The sequence below is a fragment of the Myxocyprinus asiaticus genome, chromosome 17, assembly GCF_019703515.2.
Source record: "Myxocyprinus asiaticus isolate MX2 ecotype Aquarium Trade chromosome 17, UBuf_Myxa_2, whole genome shotgun sequence".
In the NCBI taxonomy this organism is placed as follows: Eukaryota; Metazoa; Chordata; class Actinopteri; order Cypriniformes; family Catostomidae; genus Myxocyprinus; species Myxocyprinus asiaticus.
The window spans coordinates 33,051,207-33,074,848 of NC_059360.1; the positions used below are offsets into that span (position 1 = coordinate 33,051,207).

General features: G+C 39.8%; 1 protein-coding gene across 1 annotated transcript in view; it reads right to left on the reverse strand.

Moving 5' to 3' along the window:
* LOC127455135 (tetratricopeptide repeat protein 27-like) overlaps window positions 1-23,642 on the reverse strand; it is a 148,105-nt gene that overhangs the window by 103,080 nt on the left and 21,383 nt on the right. Inside the window, exons 5-7 of the mRNA XM_051722749.1 lie at window positions 21,330-21,432; window positions 11,976-12,140; window positions 11,644-11,783 (exon numbers count right to left, since the gene is read on the reverse strand). Coding sequence (XP_051578709.1) covers window positions 11,644-11,783; window positions 11,976-12,140; window positions 21,330-21,432 — 408 coding nt within the window. The remainder of the gene's footprint in view (window positions 1-11,643; window positions 11,784-11,975; window positions 12,141-21,329; window positions 21,433-23,642) is intronic.

Genomic DNA, 23,642 nt, shown 5'->3' on the forward strand with positions numbered 1-23,642 from the left:
AAAACTAATTTTAGCATCATAATGCAATTTACATTTTCTGAAGAAGCTCAGCAAATGTAATCCGAAGTAAAGAGGGTTAGATTTAAAATATTTAAAAGTTTTAAAATGTTCAAAAGCTCGTTTTCTGAAAGCGAACTCGGCATTGGACAAATAGTTCTGATAATTTATAGTCTTGAAAAAAAGTGTAGAACATTCAGAGAATGTCATTCAGCTGACTTTTTTCGTCTACAGAACAGGATAAGGCTAATTTAAGTTGATGTAAAGAAAAGGCAATTATATAGGCCTAACAATATAAATTTTTTTTATTTGGTAATTTTTTTTTTATTTAATGCTTCATTCATTTGGTAATTTATTTAATTTAATACAGGGAATTCTGACGGCATTTTTTCAAAAGTTAAACAATAATTTTATAGAATTAGGCTATGTTAGTGTTCCAAAAAAGCACACTGAAGCTTTTCTCCTAGTATTGTGTATTTTGTTTTTATTTAAAACATCTTTGTGCACAGATATGATGTTTTTTGTATTGTTGGCTAATTCCATGTCTGCCATCTATTATTTTGAATGGTGTGGAAAAGCGACTTCAATAAATAAAAGGATGTGGGGAGGTCACGCGACGCCATGCAAGAAGCAGACGTGTGAACGACGAGCTCTGCGCACTTTGCTACATTTTTTAATTATTCTCATGTTATAATCTGGTGAAATTTGATAAACCCAGTTACACATTTGCTCTTTGAGGTAAAACATGGCAAAGAAGTCAAAATCATCGGGCTCTGGAGACATTAAAAAACATTTACGTGTTCAGGATGAAAGCCCCGACAGGCCTACAGACCGGAGACTCGATTTGGATGGTGCGGCGGGAGAAGAGATGCATCGTCAGTTGTCCAACATATCGGTGAAGATGACGAAGGTTCTTGCTGACTTGGAGGATCTCGCTGTAATACGTTGATCGATTACGGCGATGGAAATAAAATTCTCTGAGTTAGTTACAAGAGTGTCAGATGCTGAGAAACGAATCGATTATTTGAAGTCTTCGGAGAGGGAATTATCCGCTAATCCTCCTGCGACCAAAGTTGATCTGGAATGTATTCTTGAAAAGCTTGAAGATCTTGAGAATAGAAGCCGCAGGAATAACGTCATAATTGTTGGAGTTCCTGAGCATGAGGAGGGCAGAGATATGGTGAAATTCCTAGACGAGCTCTTCCCGAGTCTGCTCGACATAACAGGCCACAAGCTGGAAATCGAGCGAGTTCACAGAGTCCCTGCTCGGAGATCTGCTGAGGGAGACAGGCCCCGATTGATCCTGGCCAAATTTCTAAGGTCATCCGATAAAGATCTCGTGTTGCGCCAGGCAAGGAGCAAAGGAAAGCTTTCTTGGAGGAATCATAATATTTTCTTGTTCCCGGACTTTGCGAGTTCGACGAGAGAAACGTGATTGGTTCAGGGAACGCAAGATACTCTTGCATCTGCGTAAGATCACTTTTAAAACAGTTCTGTGAATTAATCTACATGTTCTTTGTGTTCATTCTTCGTTTTGGCTGGGGTTTATTTTACAAAGTATTTTCTGTTATGTAATTTTGCTTCACAAATTTATGAAGCAAAATTGTGCAATCCGATGGCAAAGTTGTCGTGGGGGCTCGTGGGCGTTCATGGACCTTTTGAGTTTAGAGGGATTGTCGCCGGTTTTCTGTTTGTTTTGTTCGGGGGGAAGTTTGGGGTTTGATTGTTTCACTAATGGGGAATGTGGTCTGTATAATTTTGTTTTTGATAAACAGTTTATTTTTTTAATTATATCAATATGTCAGTTGTTAATATGAGTGTACTATCTCTCTGCACATGGAATGTGAATGGGTTGGGGCATCCCATAAAAAGAAGGTTATTTCTTTTCTTAAACGTAAGAAATGTGATAGTCTTTCTTCAAGAAACACCTTTCTCCGCAGGAAGCGGAAAAATTTGGGAAGATATGTGGTGGGCATGTTTTCTTTAGTTCTGGCTCAAGTAAGAGCAAGGGAGTCATTATATTGGTAAATAAACATCTACAAATCAAATGTCTCAAACAGATTAAAGATAAATTAGGAAGAGTAATTATTGTTTTAGCTGAAATTCAGGGGCAAAGGTTGATTTTGGCTAATATTTACGCACCTAATGCTGATGATCAGGGCTTTTTTGTAGATCTTGAAGGGATGTTGCAAGCTGCTGGCACCCCTCATGATATAATATTGGGAGGAGACTTTAATCTTTTGATGGATTCAGTCCTTGATCATAGTGAAGCAAAAGTGTTTAAGCCCCCTAGAGCAACATTGACGCTTCACAGGATGTGTAAAATCTTGGTCTTACAAATATTTGGAGACTTTTGAACCCATCTGGTAGGGACTATAAATTTTTTTCATCAGTCCATAAGATTTATTCTAGAATAGATTTTTTTTGTTGATATCCAAGTCCCTCATTTCATCTGTTGTGGACTGCTCAATTGGAAACATTTTAGTCTCAGATCACACCCTGGTGAGTTTAGAGGTGGTGCCACATACAGAGAAAAATAAATCATATAGTTGGTGCCTTAATGTGTCCCTTTTGCAAAATCCTGAATTCCAACAAATGTTAAAGACTGAAATAAGTGTTTATATGGAGACCAGTTGGTCCTCAGTATCCACTGTGGGCGTGGCTTGGGAGGCACTTAAGGCGGTTCTTAGGGGCCGGATCATACTGTATGCCTTATTCATCAAAAAATCCAAAGCACGAGAACTTGTGGAGTTCGAAGGGAATATTAAAAATGCCTAAGCAGAGCAGAAGTGCCATTTGTCATCCGATGGCCTCAGAGAATTGACTCGATTGAAATACAGATATAATACTATTTTGTCACGGAAAGTGGAGTTTTGGCTATTCAGGGCAAGACAGTCATACTTTGAGTCGGGGGATAAAGCAGGAAAACTTTTGGCTAGATATATAAAGCAGAGAGAGTCTTTTCCTACCATTCCCTCAGTGAAATCTGCTGGTTGTGAAATATTTACCTCGGCCATTGATATTAATAATGCTTTTAAAGAATTCTATTTTGATCTCTATAGTTCCACGTCTTCCTCTACTGATGAAGATATTAGAAACTTTGTGGAACCATTAGATTTCCCTAAACTGACAACTGAGCAAAAAAATTCTCTTGATTCTGAGATAAACTTGGAGGAGCTTGGCGAGGTTATTAAGGACTTACCTACAGGCAAGGCTCCGGGGCCTGACAGAAGTTTATACTGAATCTTTAAAGAATGGAAAGCTTCCGCCAACCATGACACAAGCCCGGATCAGTCTGATTCTTAAAAAGGACAAAGATCCAAGCGTATGTGTAAAAGTGTAAAAGTTACTATCCAATTTCCCTGATCCAGTTAGATTCTGGCTAATCGATTAAGTTATGACACCTCTTATACATATAGATCAGGTGGGGTTTATTCGAGGCCGTAGCTCTTCTGATAACATTAAGCGTCTCATCAATATCATGTGGTCAGTAGCGAATGGACAATCTCCGGTTGCTGCCATCTCACTTGACGCTGAAAAGGCGTTTGATATGGTAGAATGGGTTATCTTTTTAAGGCTTTGGAAATATACGGGTTTGGGAGTACGTTTATTGGATGGATTAAGTTACTTTATAGACACCCAGTAGCGGCGGTACAAACAAATGGATTAATTTCAGATTATTTTACTCTGGATAGGGGCACCCGGCAGGGTTGCTCTCTTACCCCATTATTGTTCTGTCTTGCCCTGTAACCATTAGCAACCATGATAAGAAAGGAGGATGATTTTCCAGGGGTGGTGGGGGAGGTATGGCGCATAAACTCTTGCTTTACGCAGATGATATTTTATTATTTGTCTCTGACCCCAGTAGATCTATGCCTTGCCTCCACAGAATTATTAATTCCTTTTCTAAGTTTTCAGGATATTGAGTCAACTGGTCTAAATCTGAAGCTTTGGCTCAGACAGCGTACTGCCCAGAAATGGCTTTCCAGCCGGGTGCTTTCCAGTGGCCCAAACAGGGCATTAAGTATTTAGGTATTTTATTTCCAGCAAATTTGTGTGATTTAGTTAGACTTAATTTTGACCCCTTAATAAAACGGTTTGAGTGATGTGGGCAGGTGGGCTTCATTACATTTATCTATGATTGGGAAGGTTAATGTTATTAAAATGAATTGTATTCCAAAATTCAATTACTTACTGCAGTCTCTCCCTGTAGATGTCCCCCTCTCTTATTTCAAGCAATTTGGTAGTATAGCAAAGTCCTTCATTTGGAATGGTAAGCATCCCAAATTACATTTCAATAAATTACATAGGCCGATTGACAAAGGTGGGCTAGGCCTACCCAAGATTTTATTTTATTATTATGCATTCGGTCTCAGACATTTGGCTCATTGGTCACTTCCACCAGAGAGAGCCCCTCCCTGGTTCTGTATAGAACAGGAAGTTATTGCCCCTATTTCGCCACTGCAGAGCCTTTCTATCAAATTAATCTTAAGCTAAGTTACAACCCGTTATCTCGCGCTTGAACTCGATATGCACAAAAGTGTCCAGGCTGTTTCTGACATTTTTTTAAATGTTGCCTCGAGCATATGGCTGAAACCCCATATTATGCATCAAAAAGTCCCGTTTTTGCTGGTCAGAGTGGATTGGGAGGGTGGTTACTACACTCGGTGAGCTATATGAGAATGGAGTGTTGATATCCTTTCAAAATTTAGTTCAACTTTTTGGTATTCCTAGATCTCAGTTCTATGAGTATTTACAGCTGCGCCACCTGCTCTGTACTGTTTTTGGGAGTGGTTTACACCCTCCTAAAGCAGCAGATACTCTGGGAGTGGTGATTACTGTGGTGATGAGGCTTCGGTGTATTACTCCCTACTAATTCAGAGTCTGGGAGACAGAACTTCAACTTCTCTTAAGAGATTATGGGAGAAAGATCTAAATTTGGTATTGGAGGAGGGAGAGTGGGCTGGGATTCTGCTATTTCTGCAGTTCTTGTCAAAGGTGTTGTATTATGACTAATGACAGAGGCTGCAAACCTGGCTCACTCCGACATTACGTGCTTGCAACGTTGACAGCTTTGTTGTTTATAAATAGGTGTAATAGTTTTATCGCTTTGCTTTCTTAACACAGGCGCAGTACAATGACATTCACATGTCGAAAAAAAGTTGTCCACTTCGCACGCTCATGCCAAATTCAACAAGCACTGCTGCATGAGAGAGGGACACGCAAAAGTGGATTTCCTGTATTCGCACAGATTCTGGAATTAATACAAAGACAATACTCAGAATCCCGTGCAGAATTTCAGACACTGTAGATTCTTTTTTAAATAAGAGATGCAGGCATACACTTAATCACATATAAACCCGGTATATTTTTATCATTATTAAGGTTTCAATCAGGCAACTTGTACGGTTGGGCAAGTAAAATTCACTTAGACTTGCCCTTGCAAAAATCCACTTGTCCCAGACATGTGTTAAGGTTGAGCCCCGAGTTGTATTACCACTTTTCGTTGTCACTGTTTTTAAACAAAGTCAACATACCGGCTCGTTCAGGTTAATGGGCTCTCCTCTCTCATTCGGCTTAAAGCCAAAATATTCCCACACTGGAGCTCTGGAATGCGGCTTTGAAGCCAAGTCCACTTGGACTTATTGTCTGTCTCTCGTTGGGAAGGCTACGTACACCGGAGGGCGCATTTGTCGGCCGCATACGTCATCGAGGCTGTCTCGTTTTAGAAAAGCGAAGAGGACACTTCAAATGCAGCCTTCGAATGTGACTTCCTTTCATGGGAATTCGGAGGATGCATGAGGTGTATCCTTCGTGGGCACTCACAACACACAATTCTTTGCTTCAACGGAAATTATAAAAAAAAATAAAACGCCAATTTGCCCGTAAATATGATGTTCAAACGCAAGGAATGTTAATTCCCAAGTTGAAGTACCTCAGTAGATGAGTGCAGAGTATATAATATGTATAATATATAATTAAAATAATAATTTATTAGACAAAAATACACCTGTAAAATCTATTTTCTTTTCTATTTACATCTTTATAACAGTCCTAAAATGTACCTCATACATTCCCTTCCAGAGGGACTTTGTTCCCATCTCACTCAAAGTGCTCACGCTTGTTAAAGAGTGGCGTGCTGTCATAGCAACCATGTTATGATCCGTTTCTGTTTGTCCTATGAAGGCCGTCTCGTTTAAACTAAGCTTGTTTAAAGGAAGACGCTCGGTATACTGCAGCCTTCAAAGGACGCATCCTACCTAGCATGCAGCCTTCAAAACGAGACACAGCCATACTTCCAAACTTTCTGGCTGGAATTATGCAGTCGTCAGGAAAAACACCAATTAAAACACCTATTAGCCTTGAGTAACACATAATCTTCACCTGTTGCTGTCCACTGCGTTTGTGTGGAGCTGCCTGAGCCCCGTCTCTGACACAGAGCAGACCAGAGCACAGACACAGCACGACTGGCTAAAATGTTGGTAACATTCATTCTTATGTAAACATACACGCATGTAAACACAATGGGCAAAATAGAGATATATGGATCATGTCCATATATCGTACGGTAAGTCGATAACATAATTATCGTATTACACTTTTTGTCGCAAAAAAACCCTTGGATGGAAACGTAGTTATTGATGATGCTAAATTGCAAACGGATTTTTTATATATCCAATGGTGTTGCCATGGCGACGCGGTTAATGTAAAAAAAATAAAAATAAAAAAAAAAAGGAAAAAGGAAGTCTCTCATATCTTTGGCGTGCATTGTGTCATTTACATCAATTTATCCAAATGTTTGGCCTTGCGGGCTGGTTACATTGATGTGGCTATTGTGGGTTACGGTCGTAGCGCCACCAACTGGCGTAAGGAAGTGTGGCACTTTTAATAGAAATATCCCTCTTATGTTTACCTGAACTGCTTCACTTTTTTTTTTTTTTAGAATAAATGTCAAGACAGTGCAGATTTGAAATTGGTGTTGCCATGGCAACGCATTAAATGTCATTATTCCTTTTTATGTATATTCACATGTTTTTGAGGAACTTGGCATGCTTGAATTTTCATTATATTTTGCACACACATCAGAGCTGTCAGCCATTAGTCCTGGGCAAAAGTTAACACATGGGCATGGATGTGGAGCTTTGTATGAATAATAAATGCAGACTCAAAGTTAGTGCCCCGCCGCTCTCCCCCTCAGGTGGAGAAGTGTCCGCCGACGCAGGTGCGGGCATGGCACCTGGGCCGGCCTGCTGGAGTTGCAGGGATCCGGGACACTTCCGGGATCAATGCCCTGTGATGGAGCTGGGGACGGTGGTCCGGATCCCCGACACTCCGCAGGCTGCCCCCGATTGGGCCGGAGCATACCGGATACCGGTAAGAATCAAGGGGGGTACTCACCAAGCATTGGTGGACACGGGTTGTAATCAAACCACTATCCACCAACGCTTGGTTCAACGTGAGGCTACCTTTATGTCACGGACACTACGCAAGCTTTACGAATTATTGGGAATTAAGTCAATTTGCACCAGCGTTTACCATCCACAGACCTGGTGGAGAGATTTAATAAAACCCTTAAGAACATGATTCATAAGTACATGCACGAGGATGCTAGAAATTGGGACAAATGGCTCAATCGCGTTATTTGCAATACGAGAGATCCCGCAAGCCTCCACTGGGTTTTCCCCATTCGAGCTGCTGTATGGGTGGCGCCTGCGTGGCGTGTTGGATGTCATACAAGAAGCTTGGGAGGAGGGACCATCAAACAGTAAGAATGATATTCAATACATTCTTGATCTTAAAGCAAAACTCCACACCTTGGGGCAACTAACACAGGAGAATTTGCTCCAAGCTCAAGAACGACAGAGACTGTATAACGGGAACTCGGCTATGGGAATTTGCACCAGGAGATAAAGTACTCGTATTACTCCCCACATCGAGCTCCAAATTACTTGCCAAGTGGCAAGGACCCTTTGAGGTCACACGATGAGTGGGGGAATCTTGATTATGAGGTAAAGGGAACCGATAGAGGCAGCGCATGTCAAATATATCACCTCAACCTCCTGAAATTATGGAGTGAGGCGGTCCCTATGACGTTGGCCATGGTAGTTCCGGAGAGGGCAGAGCTATGGCCGGAGGTGAATACAAAACACAATCATATCACCCCAGTCACTTGCGGAGACCACCTCTCACCGTATCAACTCGCAGAGGTTGCTATGTTGCAACAGGAATTTGCAGATGTGTTTTCCCCTCTACCGGGTCGTATAAACCTCATCCAGCACCACATCAAGACTGAGTCGGGTGTGGTGGTACGTAGCTGTCCCAATGCCCCAAGAATTGGATGCAATGCTCGATATGGGGGGTAACAGAGGAATCCCACAGCAATTGGTCCAGCCTGGTTGTTCTAGTTCCTAAGAGCGACGGGACTGTACGGTTCTGTTTGGATTACAGAAAAGTCTAAATTTGACGCATACCCAATGCCTCGCGTTGATGAGTTGCTCGATCGGTTGGGCTCTGCACGATTTTATTCAACACTGGATTTGACAAAGGGTTATTGGCAGATCCCCTTGACACCAATTTCCCGTGAAAAAACAGCCTTCTCCGCAACGTTTGGATTACACCAATTTGTGACAGTTCCGTTCGGTTTGTTTGGGGCCCCTGCTACGTTTCAGTGTCTTATGGACCGAATCCTCAGACCGCATTCGGCACATGCAGCATCTGAGGGCAGTTCTGAGATCGCTGCGACGAGCGGGACTCACATCAAACCTCAAGAAGTGTGCGATTGGGTGGGTGGAGGTACGGTATCTGCGGTTTCACTTGGGCCACGGGCAGGTGCGTCCCCAAATTGACAAGATTGTGGCAATTGTGACCTGCCCGAGGCCCAAGACCAAAAAGGGGGTGAGACAGTTCCTGGGGCTGGCTGGCTATTATAGGAGATTCGTGCCTAATTATTCGGATGTCAACAGCCCGCTGACTGATCTCACTAAAAAGGGAGCTCCAGACCCGGTCCAGTGGATGGCGCAGTGTCAACAGGTGTTTATGCAGGTTAAAGCCGCACTTTGAGGGGGACCGCTTTTACATTCACCCGATTTCTCTCTCCCTTTTGTATTGCAGACGGACGCTTCAGACAGAGGGCTGGGGGCCGTACTCTCGCAGGTGGTGGAGGGGGAGGAGCGCCCGGTGCTGTACATTAGCCGCAAGCTCTCGCTGAGGGAGACTAAGTACAGCACTGTAGAAAAGGAGTGTCTCGCCATCAAGTGGGTGGTCCTCACTCTCCGGTACTACCTGTTGGGGTGGGCCTCCAACCTCTGCTCAGATCACGCCCCACTCCAATGGCTCCACCGCATGAAAGATACCAACGCATGGATCACCCGGTGGTATCTGGCTCTTCAGCCATTTAAGTTCAAGGTGGTCCACAGACAGGGAGCGCAGATGGCTGTCGCTGACTACCTTTCCAGAAATGGGGGGGATGTCTCCAAATGCGTCCGGATGTCTCCCCGGCCTGAGTCGGGTGGTGGGGATATGTGGCAGTGGGGGCGTGGTCAAGCATCCATCCGGAGAGAGAGAAAGCGGTAAGGGCGCTTGCACCTGAGCTAGATTATATCCATCACCTGTCTCTAATTCCAGTGAGCATGGGGAGAGCGGCATATAAGCAGCCAAGCCACCAGCAGAGAGAGAGAGAGAGAGCCTGGCACAAGGAAGTCTGTGTCTGTGAAGCTGACGAGTTTGAGGGTTCGTATCTGTTAAGCTAATGAGTTTGTGAAACTACGTACCTGTGAACCTAATGAGTTTTGTGAAGCTGTAAGCTTTGAAGTTGCCAATTAAAAGTCTCACCTGTGCCAGGAGAAGCCCATTTCCCCGTGTCCTCCTTTCATTCTGCTGTGGACCCTTCCATAGTGATTTAGATCAAAATTTAGTTGTATGTTTTTTCTTGGGGGCTAATCACATGGATGTGGCTATTGTAGGTCACGGTCATAGTGCCACCAACTGGCAGAAGGAAGTGTGGCACTTACAAAAGATTTTGAAATAGTCCTCTTACATTTACCCAAATCGCTTCAAAATTGTTTAGACACTGCTGATGGAAAATTTTGAAGGGATGCCTGATAGCTTTAATAATGTTGTCATGCAACGGATTAAATTACATGAAGTTGTAGTCAAACTGGAATGGTGGCATATATCTATTAGACATTGTATGATTAGGGTCAAAGTTTACATTAATGATGAGTTGTTGCTGTGTCCATCACACATTGTTTTCCAAAAGCCACTGAGTGGAAATGGACCCATGATGCTTGGGTCAATCATCGCTGCTTGCAGCTAGATTATTACGTTTGTTATCATTTCTCAAATCTATGCAGAACTATGCAAAAACTATGTAGAAACTTCCTTCCCAGGGCTGCAATACTGTGAGCCCAACTGAAGGGTCACGTGTGTTATAAACTGCAGCATGAGAATTTTGGCTTCTCTTTTCATCACTCTGACCCCTGTGGCATCATCAGCTTACACTCCGTATACAATGTCTTACCTCACAAGGGTAAGAGGAACAACATGTGACCTATTACTGGAAACATAGCCCCTTCCTCTGATCACTCTCTCAAACACATAAATGCATGTGAAAATATTCTTCTAGCCCATTTAAACCAAATTTGTTCAAATATACAGAATATGTATATTTTTTAAGTTCAAATTAGAGTCATTAAATTAAGTCTGAGCTCTCAAACATGTATACTCCAAATAGAGCTGGTATACTCTACCTGAAACACCTTCATACACATATATTAACACAAACAACTGATAACCAAGACCTATCAGAGTTTGCAAACAATACTGATATTATCACATTTAATCCAAAAACTGAAGCCGTTCTGGAAAAAAGAAATGTACATTTTTGAGGGCCACGTAACACAAACACATAAAATGAGGCCAGCTAAGGATAGACGGAGATAACGTCCGGAATTTTCCGTAAAATCTTTGTCTGTCCCTGATTTGTCATATTCACAGCCAAACCAGATAATAACAGACACAGCAATGGCACTGCAACAGATCAGCCAAACAGCAGAAAAAACTCAACCGCCATCCAAATACGTCCAATAAAACTAAAGCACAACCTCAGGGTGAGAGGAGAAACGGGGAGGGAGACAGGAAAAAAGGGATAGATGGAAATCTGCATTAGATATATTTTTCACGACCTTCACTCGAGCTCAATTTCACGTCTGCTGTAAACTCAAAAATAAACGTCGCCCCCTAATGGATGGGATAAGTAATGCAGCATTTTTGCCCCCTACATGGACTATAAAGGGCATTCATTCACCGTTCCTCCTAAATTACCACTTGCTGCTAGTGCTTAATGAGAGTAGAAATTGGCTAACCTAAAAACATCAACACAATTAACTAAATTAAAGGGTAAGTTCGTCTAATAATGACATTTTTGTATGACTTGTTTTCTTCCTTGGAACACAAGAGCAGATATTTTCAAGAAAGTTGACACTGCACTTTTTTCTTATATTGAAAGTAAATGAGGACTGAGGCTGCATTTGTGTTCCACGGAAGAAAGAAATCCATACAGGTTTGGAACAACATGAGCGTGAGTGAATGATGACAGACTTCATTTTTTGGGTGAACACTCTTTTTAATTCTGGACACTGCATGTACCTTTGGTAAGAGTTCTTTAGGTGTTGCTGCAAGGGAGGGACTCTTAGAATTAGGAATGGTTGCGTCTTCCTTCCTTTTCACATCCAAGATGAGTTGAGCAAGGAAGTTCTCCTGAAAATGAGTTCTTTTCCCAAGTGCCCCTGTAAGAGAGACTCAACATTAATTTAATCATACACATATTCCATAAATTCTTTCTTCATGTGTACGACTGGCTAATCCATCCTCTCCTTCGTTTGTTCATTCTTCCAATAACTTCCATCACTGCATCACTGTTTATCCATCATTCAATGAACTGCACAGAACATAATTTTTCTTCATGTTATATTGCTTACCTGTCATGTTAACATCCAGTCCTGATAGATCACGGGCTGTCTGCAGGTGTTCTTTGGCCATGCGGTAATCATAGTAGGTCAGGCAGGTATAACTGCACTCCAAGTGGAACTGAATGGCCAAGTTCCGGTGTGTGATGTTGGTGAACAGCTTCTCGCACTTACACACTGTAGAAACAGTGAGTGGACCAGGACATAAGAGGCAACATCTGCATTAGGACATTCACTATATGACCACATATGGTCTCTTTAGAGGAAATTAATCAATGGTGTATAATGTACATTCATATAAGGAAAATAATTGATTAAAACAATGCAGACATATGGTTGCATTTAAGGCTAAATAGATTATATAACTCTAAAAATGATACCTCGATATTTTTCAGCTTTTTAATGATATTCAATATATCTCTCGCTATTTAAGTATTTGCTCTTAAATGACTTGAAAGGGTGATTTTTATTTATTTATTTATTTGTTTTAATTAGAGGAACCATCATTTCAACCAAACAGCCATACTGGTAACTAGATTCAAATTGTAATTTTGTAACTAAATTACAGTTAAAAAAAAATAATAATAAAAAAAAGTTAAAAATAATTACTACATATCATCCCCATAGTTTTTTACTAAATGAACACAAAGAATAGTATTTAATAATTTTTATATGATATTAATTTCAAAACTCTGATTTAACTATTTAACTTAAATGAACGGTTAAAAATGATTCACGTAAAAGAATTAATCTTAACAATTTAAAACAATTTTGCTACTTGGTTCAAATCAGAGACCAATTTAATGGCCAAAAAAGAAAATAAATATTAAAATTATTGTAAAATGAACAATATTGCTTAATTACATATTGTTAACAAAATCATAGTGAATATAGTTGCACTGCAAGGGAATAAATCAGCTTCTTTTTCTGTTTTAAATAAAGAGATTAATAAAACTCAATGAACAAATAAAAAAATAAAACACCACAATTACCTCAACTGTTACTGTTACCTATCTACTGTACATGGACAGTACAGTATGTTTGCTATAATGAAATAAATGATTAATTAAAAAGTATGATTTTTAAGATACAATAATACAGAGGTATGATTGTTGGTAATGAATGCTTAATATCATTGGACACATATCAGGGACATTTTATTTTGTGATAGATTTGACTACCTTGAATTTTACTGGCTTCTAGCAGGCAAATACACTTTACATGAGCAGGCTGCTTACACCATTTCAGAAGTGCAGACAGAAAGCACCCGAAGTGGGGTAGGAGAAGCATAGCACAGGAAGCTAATCGGATAAAGTTACCTGCTAGGACACAGTTCATTTTCAATGAGAGGTTAAATAAAACTAAACCACTGAATAAAATGTAATGATGGGGAATAAAGGGTCTTTCTACAATTTTTAATTATTTATCAGTCCAGCTGCATATCCATTTTCTCCAATAATACAAGCATGCAAAATTTAGTGCTAAAGGCCCTTCATAAATTTGGCTCAGCTTGAACACTTGCGGTGACCTTCAGCATGTTCATGCTGTTCAGATTAAAGCTAGTTTAGTGCGGGAAATCAACACCTTTCACTGCATATGCAAACAGTGCTCCAAAACATTGACAAGCACATCACGCATTGTGTGTAGAGAGAATTGAAGGTTATTTTTTTTTTCCTTTACAAAGAGATGTGACACAAACAGTGATTACCACGTTAACAAAAAAGAAACGGTCTTACTGCGTTTGAAATGACAGTCATAAAAATACAGCAGAGCCTCCAGGATCCGGTGACTAAAATAGCTTAAATCCTTTCTGAAATCACCATAAATGCAGCCTCCACTTCAATGTCACGTCTTCAAATGCCATCAAATGTTACGAAAGCTTGTCATTAAAGAACAAATGCTTCTGCCTTCAGGATGAGGGGAAATTATTTTTTTATTTTTTATTCTAGAATTATCACCTCTAGTTTTATTCTAGAAAGTAAAAGCTATGGTTCACTGGTAAGATAACCGTATTTCATTCCTACAATTAGAGCACCACTCTAAATACTTTATACAAACCATGGCCACTGAATATTTAAAACCACCACTACACATCTGTTCCCTACAGATGCTTTTATGAAAGCAGTCACCTTCGAACTCGTGTTTAAATCACAGACATCAGTGGACCAGCGAAATCCCAGTGCGGGCTTGACATTTACTAACCACAATGATGAAAGACCTGGTGCAACATCCACTCACCCATGTAACTCACTGAATGTAAACGCTGATTAAAAAATAATTCACCTTTATTATTTACCAACTCATAAATTGCTTCACTGACTTCAAAGTCAGTGATGATAAATAAGAAAAAACTGCTTGGACAAATTTGCCTGATACATCAAAGCTATTGAAATCTCATCATGTTAAGCTTGAGCACTGCTGTGAAGTGAAATACGACCTTTGCGGCTCATGTTAGACTGTTTAACAGTACCGTTTTGAAGAAAAAATATAAGAAATAGGGCAGAGAATTTAACTTTTTGAAATGCAAAGCAATGTTAATGTCATGTGGGTGACTGCTGGGGTAACGTTTCCACTTAAACACAATTTAAGTATGTTATTTACATCGAAACAGACAGAACTCCATCTTTTTTAGGGTAAATGAGGGTATGGACATGCTTTGTTCTCAGGGTAAGAAATGTGAAAAAATCCACATATGAACAACTAACCACTCCCGGTGTTGGATGCTTTAATTACGGCAGTGATAAATCAGGTGTATCATGAGAGTATGTACTGAAGGCTTTAAAGGGATAGGTCACAGAAAATTCTGTCATCATTTACTTATCTTCATGTCATTCCAAACCTGTATGACGCAAAAAAAAACCAAAAAAAAATCTAGCTTTAAGCAGAATGTCCAAGCTTCTATTTTCCATACAATGAAAGTTGAGAAGAAGCTTTTCAATTCCGCTAAACACTCCCTTCAGTGTTCCACACAAGAAATAAAGTCATACACTATCCCTTTTATAATTCTGAACCAAAAGCTAAAAGAGGTCTGAACTATGAGTGAACATTCTGCATGTGTGGTTATATCGACTCACTCATGGCTGCATCTCAGATCATCTGTGACTTTATTTTCAGCAGAAATGTACTGTAAATACCAATGATAGATGTATATTGGCCAGGCTGATTAATCAGATGATATTTGGCCATTTTGAAAATATTAGCATCTGCAGTAGCTCTCCGGGTGCCCAAATGATGCCCAAGGTGAAATAAGGCCATCTGCCACTTAACTACATTATGCATTTTAGTAAAACATTATGAAGACCACCATGCTCTTTAGACATTGACATCAGCCATTGAAAACCCAATTTCAAGTGTTCTCTGGCTCAGCCGCAATAGATCTTGCAGATCCCCATTCTGTTCTTGGTAGTCTCAATTTCTTCCATTAGGAGCTCCATAACAACATCTGGTCAGAAAGCAAATGCAAACCAGAACAAAGAGCCTGCATTTCAGATATCCCCTTCCACACAGCAGAGACAGCTAAATTAAGGACAAAGCAAACCTGTATAGCTGTTTGAGCAATAAATTTAACAGTCCAGAGGATTTGAGATGCAAGTGTGTTGATAGTTTAGATGTGACCATTCCTGCAGCAAATTGTTACCCAAGGCCAAAAGACTGTTTGTGCACGTGTATGTGTATGCATAAAGGGCAAAACAGTCAGGTAAGGATGGGTATATCGAGCAACGATACAATAACAGAACAATGACAACACCGACCCCAGAGCAAAAGCTTAAGTCTTGTACAACTCTAGATTTAGTGGAACATGGTTACATGATTACACTGCCTAGTCAAAAATAAAAGGTTGCATACTCTAAATATTTCATTGGACCGCCTTGAGCTTTGATTACGGCATGCATTCGTCGTGGCATTTTTTTCAAAAACCTTATGCAACGTCACATTTATTTCCATCCAGAGTTGCATTAAATTTTGGCCGAGATCTTGTATTGGGAGAGACAAACCAGTCCATAAAGTCTTCTCCAGCACATCCCAAAGACTTTCAATGGGGTAAAGGACAGGACTCTGTGGTGGCCAATTCATGTGTGAAAATGATTCCTCATGCTCCCTGAACCACTCTTTCACAATTTGAGTCAGATGAATCTTGGCATTGTCGTTCTGGAATATACCCGTGCTGTCAGGGACCTGGTCATCCAGTACATTCAGGTAGTCAGCTGACTTCATTTTATTGCCGCATAACGTTGCTGAGTCTAGACCTGACCAACTGAAGCAACCCCAGATCATAACACTGCCTCCAGAGGCTTGTACAGTGGGCACTTTGCATGACAAGTGCATCGCTTCATGCGCTTCCCTTCTTACCCTGACGTGCCCATCACTTTGGAATAGGGTAAATCTGTATTCATCAGACCACATGACATTTTTCCATTGCTCCACAGTCCAATTTTTATGCTCCTTAGCAAATTGAAGTTGTTTTTTTTCCGGTTAGCCTCACTAACAAGTGGCTTTTGTTTAGTCCCAATCCTTTAAGTTCTCATCGCATTGTGCGTGTGGCAATGCTCTTTCACTATTAAACATAGCAGTGAGTTCTACTGTCGATTTTTTTATGATGTGACTTCAAGCGTTTTAGTGATCTCTGATTTTTTTCTGACCACATTTCTTCTGCGAAGCTGATGGTTCACCACTGTCCTTCCAGGTTTTAATAATGTGTCGGATAGTTCTTAACCAAATTTCAGTGATTTCAACAATCTCCTTAGTTGTTTTCTTTGCTTGATGCAGGCCAATAATTTGCCCCTTCTGAAACAAAGTAACATCTTTTCCACGACCACGGGATACATTTTTGACATGGTTGTTTAAGAAATGAGAAGCTAAACACTGCATCAGTTAGGGTTAAAAGAATCGTTGCCAGCTGAAACATATTAATTACTGCAATAATGATCCAATCATAGGCTCTTATGTATCTGCTTATTTAAATCCACATTTTTTTTTTTTGGCCAGGCAGTGTAGTTAAAATGAAAAATTTATTTCATATGATTTAACTGTGTAAAGTACACTTTTGCCGTAGCAGCACAAACCCCCAGATTTTATTTCAATGTCTACATTTTGCACAATAAATAAATAAATAAATATCTTCAACAATCACTCTGCTAGTCCAAAAAGAAATGAAAAAAAAAAAAAAAGATCAGGTTTCTTGAACACTTCCCCCTCTTCCATTGGTAAAACAGATAGTCCCACCCCAAATCCAAACAATTTGTTGAACCATTATTGCCATGTCAAGATGCTCAAACAAACAATGTTTTGATAGCACCACAGAACCACAGTGTTTAAACCCATTTTAAAGTTTGTGTACATGATTTTAAACAGATTTTTAAAAAGCACTGTTCATTTAAGAGTAAAATGAGGAAAAAAATACTGCACCTTTAAATTGGTATAGGAGAAGAAATTACACTTCTTTATCCAATCATCTTATTTTTTCACCTAAAAATCTCCACAAATGAGAATCTGAAGCTGACTAAGTAGGACCTGTCAAAGCTCAAATTAGAAAAGGATGATTTATTGTCTGCCTCATAAAAACCCTTTAATAAAAACCATTAGGAATAACGTTTTTGTCATTAGTGTTAGGAGAGCATCACGTTATTTGAACAAAAATTGTGACTGGTAAAATGGTCCCATTTCCACAGCAGTATAGTTGGTCATAACAAATACTGTAGGATTTGGAAATGATGTCTCTGCTGTAGGGGTGTGTCTTTCTGGGGTCTCCAATGCACTGTAAATTATCACCAGGACTCAGGATGGTGTAACCTCCTGAGTCACTGGATTCCATTCAATTCCAAATTATTTTTTACCATTTGGCCTCTGTCTGTATATTTGAGGGAACCTGGCAAAATGCTTGGGGGGATTCTGTAGCCAAATGAACCCTGTAGTGTTGTGTTTTCAAATAGTAAAACAATGTAATATTCTGATGTCAGGTATGCATCTTATTCTTTTTAGATTAGTCTTTTGATTATTGATGTTTTGTATTGATTTATTATGTAATTGGCATAAAACATTTACTTGAATAATAAACTGCCCAACATGATTCTATTCTGACTTATTCTAAAATGATAGTTCAAGATGCCACAACCACACGTGCCAGAAAACACGAATGCACAGAAACCTTAATCATTCTACTGCATACAGTCCTTGGCCAAGTCAGGTGGCCCTTACAGTCATAAGAGTTTGAGATGACAAAAATTAGTTTAGTAAACTAGTCCTTTAAGGCTAAGCAGTCAAAGTGTCAGTTGAAGTGAGTCCCTGGCGATCCCCTTACATCCCCACAATTCTCAGTGAATGGTAGTGGATAGCTTTTGGCAGTCAGTACTGGAACTGACACACCACCTCACCGAGTTATGCCAGCTTTGAGAGCTTCACAAATACAACACCATTCAGGAAAAAAATAAAAATAAAAAAAACAAGCATGCCATGGGGACACGGCAGTTCTTTTGAAGCAGATCCACTCATCAACAGACTAATAGCGAGAGAATGATGGCAGAATTATCGCCTCTATACTCTTGTAAATATCGCTTCTTAACATCTTTATTGATTATCTATATTGGGGGCGTAGCTGATGCATGTGATTAAAAGACCGCCCAGGAAACTCATTCCGAAGGCACAGGAACCCAATTAAGATGCTGCTTTGCTGCAGAGCTCATCATTTGGTTCATGATTCCCTGGTGAATCCACATTAACATTCAAAGTATTTAGAGGAATTAGTCTATATCCTGCCACAAGAGCAATGCAATCTTTGACTCTTTTTCTCTTTTCCTCTGACACCATTTCAAGGCCGTCTGCAATGAATTCTCTGCTTCACTTCACACAAAGAATTAGTAGGAAATTGCTGCCTCATGTTCGAGGGTGAGACCTTTTAATTGCATCGAGATATTGCATTGTTTGATACACTCTTTATTGCATATTCTTACTGAAGTATTTCCTTCCATGTCCATGTATGCATCAACATAAACAGAGCAGCCTATCAGTGTTGTAAAGCCTACTCAGATTTGTTTTTCCAAAGGCACTGGAAGACATTTTCATTTTCCTGACCAACTACAAAATAATGTTGTGGTGCCATGGTACAGTGGTGGTATCAGTTGGTAATAACATGGTACTGTGATATATATCATCAATCATATCGAGCACTGAATGATTACCAGAGTCACATACCATGGCATTACATGGTACTCCAAGTTAATTCAAAGAATATCACAGAAAAACATAGTAATATCATGGCAAAACACCCCAAAAAATTGTATTACCATGGTACCAGGTCCAAAGAACCATGGTTATACCATGGTCTGTCCACCAAAGTACCATGTCCAAAAAGCATGACAATACAATAGTACTTTGTATTTATTCCCCTATTTGTCTCACCTACTACCATTTGCTTTTCCCCAATCAACACATTCCCTCTTCATCATAAGTAAATACATAGATATATCTATATATATATAGATCATATACAATCAGTAAATCCAGTCTGTGTGTGAGGGCTTAGGGAGACCCATTTGTTGGGTGTAATGTTATATTATGTAAGAGGTGACAGTCTTAAAGACTGTAAAATCCTGTCCCTAAACACCCAAATCCTCCAGAAAAGGTAATAAACAAAAAATGAATAGTCCATTTGAAATAATGCATGAGCCCTAACCCAAAGCGAAATATTAAAATAAACTTGGTGGGATTTTAAATTTTTTATTATTATTCCTTTTTTTTTTTTTTTTACCAAGGAATATTCCAAATTCAATACACATTAAGCTCAAATCGAAAGCATTTGTGGCATTATGGTTTGGAAACACTTTTTGTCGAGAAAATTGGCATTAACGAAAAACATTTAGTGTCACACAACAGAATTTATCCTAATCATTAGCCTGTGTTAATCATGACGATGGTATACATCCTTGAAAGCCAATTTATTGTACGTGATTATGGATTGATCTCAACGGCATATAGATCCAATGCTGCAAACATGACCAACACAAATATCTCGTATAATGCACAGACAAGTGCACGGAGAACAAATGAATGGCCACTGTTTTGTTACGCATTTTCACTTTGTCGATAACAAAATAGCGCGAAAAGTGGATGGAAACTAGGCTAGTGAGACGCTTACAATGGAACTGAATGAGGTCAATGTTACATTACCCAGTAATAACACAGTATTTGCTTTGGTCTGCAAAAGATAAACCTGACCCAACACAAATGTACTGAATCTGCAAATCACAGGCACTGTGAAACCTCATAAACTTTTGACGTGTCACTATCTGTCTCTATTTCACACACAAACATGAAGTGCTGACATCATCAGCTCATACCGACAGCACAGCTGTCACCGCAGAAAAATAAACACACACACACAAACACCCACCACGTCACACATCAAAGCCTGATTCTCCACAACACCCTTGATCTTCCTTAAAGATGACCCACTTAATAAGAGCTGACAGCCATGTCATCTCCACTAAAGAGCGGCTAACGTCGCTGGCATGTGTCTTCAGCGGCTGAAGTGACATCAGGCTATGAAGAAATCTGAAACTGCGCTGGGATTTGTTTTCAATAAAACAGCCCACACCCTAAATCTGAGGTCAACCAGTTTAAACATTATATTCCAACAGAACGAAGACAATACAGGTCCAGAGAGAACTGAAAAACACCTTTAAAAATGTCAAATTTTGTGTTTATTTTTTTTATTTTTTTTAACTCAAGGTGGCTTAGAACCAAAAAATACTATGCCAACCAAAAAGATATAAATAAAATAACAAATTTGACACTCCACTAATTACAGTACTGTTTTGAAATCCCTAATTCTTTTTTTATTTCCCTACATGCTTTTTAGCAATTTTGTCAGCTCCAAACGGATGCAAAATTTGTTTTGTATTAGATATACAAACATTTTATAATTTCAGACTTTGAAATCTCTCCTTTACTTAAAGGGACATCATTTACTTGCCCTAATGTTGCTCCAAACACATATGACTTTCTTCCGTGAAACACAAAAGGAAATGTTAGGCAGTTTTAGGTTCACTTTTATTGTAGTGAAAAAAGATGCCGTGAAAGTGAATGGTGACTGAGGCTTCAGTCACACAGGTCTTTAAACATCATGAGGTTGCATAAATAATGACAGTTATTATTCTTTGAATGTTCAAACCACGTTTTGTAAAGAACTTCACTTAGGCGTACTATGGATTTTAAAATTAAAGCTTTAAAAAACTTCCATTTACTGATATCATTTTGTTCTTGTGATGTCACTGTAATATTTGAAATCAGAGTATTTCCAGTATTTCCTTTAGGAATGTTATTGTAACAGGAAGAAAGACTACACAACTGTTTGTAAGCATGTTCCCTTGCCTTTCTCTATGCAGCTGAGTGCCAGGTTGAAGAGCTGTGGGGATCTTTCCTCCAATATCTGCTGATGTAGAGTGACATATCTCAGCGTCCACCAGGGCACCAGCTATTCACACATGCACATTTAAAGAGAGAGACAGGAAGACAGTTCCATTAAAAACACATTCATTCGAAGCAAGTTTCTCTTCCATAAAATGTCAAGTGTTTTTGTGTGGGTTTGCACGCACTCGTTAATGCAAATCATTTAGTAGTAGTATGTACTGTATGTTGTGATTGCTTCAGCACATATGGAAGAAAGCTACCTTTAGCTATTAACAAGAATGAAATCTTATCAGATCCAAAAAACACACATTACCCATATGAAAGTATATGGTAAGTAAATTATTTATTACGGCTGAAGTTACGTAGTGTAGTTGATGTTCTGTACAGTGACTTATATCAGAGTACAGCAGCACAGTTGCATTACAATTGCAGTGTTTGATACATTACATTAGAGTAGGTAAAGGTAATTTCAGAACATTATAATACCATTAGCCCTTACAGGACAAGCAGCATTTATTTACCATGTCAGGAGAGTAAACATGGTACACTTCCACTCACAGACGAAGTTATATAGTCAAGAATGATAGTGAGTACAGATCATAAGGTACAGCATTTAGAAGTCTTGCACACAACACTCACAAACCTTAAAGTGGTCACGTAATGGAGAAAAATGGACGCCATGCAAGGAGCAGACGTGTGAGCGATGAGCTCTGCGCACTTTGCTGAATTTTTGATTATTCTCATGTTATAATCTGGTGAAATTTGATACACCCAGTTACACATTTGTCCTTTGTTGCAAAACATGGCAAAGAAGTCAAAATCCTCGGGCTCTGGAGATATTAAAAGACACTTACTTGTTCAGGATGAAAGCCCCGACAGGCCTACAGACCGGGGACTCGATCTGGATGGCGTGGCGGGAGAGGAGATCCAGCGTCAGTTGTCCAACATGTCGATGATGTTGACGAAGATTCTTGCTGACTTGGAGGATCTCGCTGTAATTCGTCGATCGATCACAGCGATGGAAATAAAATTCTCTGAGTTAGGTACAAGAGTGTCTGATGTTGAAAAACGAATCGATTTTCTGGAATCTACGGAGAGGGAATTATCCGCTAATCCGCCCGCGACCAAAGTTGATTTGGAACATCTCCTTGAAAAGCTTGAAGATCTTGAAAATAGAAACCGCAGGAATAACGTTCGAATTGTTGGCATTCCTGAGCATGAGGAGGGCAGAGATATGGTGAAATTCCTGGACGAGCTCTTCCCGAGTCTGCTCGACATAACAGGCCACAAGCTGGAAATCGAGCGAGCTCACAGAGTCCCAGCTCACAGATTTGCTGAGGGAAATAGGCCCAGATCGATTCTGGCCAGATTTCTGAGATCATCCGATAAAGATCTTGTGTTGCGCCAGGCGAGGAGCAAAGGGAAGCTTTCTTGGAAGAACCATAATGTTTTCTTGTTCCCAGACTTTGCGAGTTCGACAAGAGAGAAACGCGATCGGTTCAAGGAATGTAAGAAACTCTTACATCAGAAAAAGATCTCGTTTGCTCTGATGTTTCCTGCCAAACTGAGAATAGAAACGAAAAACAGTCGCAAAGTATTCACATGTCCAAATCTGGCAATGTCTTTTATAGAATCAATGACTGAGTAAACCATTGGATGTTTCTCATGTGAGTGGGCCTGACTCGCTGTACATAACTCTTGAGGAAGCTGGGTGAAATTTTGGGTTTTTTGTGTTGGCTCCGCTGTGCGGCTGGAGCTTGTTTTGTGAATAACACTTTTCCTTAAAGAAACTTTTGCATTGATGGAAGATTACATTTGCATTGAAGTTTCCGGCCAGTTTGAGAGTGGACACTACGGATGACCGCAAAATATTTACAAGCTCACACAAAGCATGCAATGCATTTATGCATTTATGCAGCCTTCGAGTGAATTGACTCGATCATCCGGGGAACCGGGATGCTGGTTTTGTTTCTTTTTGTATTGGTTCCGCCTAGCGGCTGGAGCTTGTTCTATTGAATAACATTCCTTTGGAACAGCTGTGGATTAATCTGTTCGTTCTTCGTGCTTATTCCTTCTGCTGGCTGGAGATTGTTTTGAGTTTTTTTAAAAAAAAATTTTTTTACGGGACATTTGAATGATTACGTCATCCGCTGAACTCATAACAGCCGGCTCACGGAACATTCCGTTGTCTGTCCGAGGAATCTGAATGGTTTTATATCAGCTGGAATTTGTTTTGTGGAGGATCACATCCTTGAGACAGTTCTGTGAATGAAT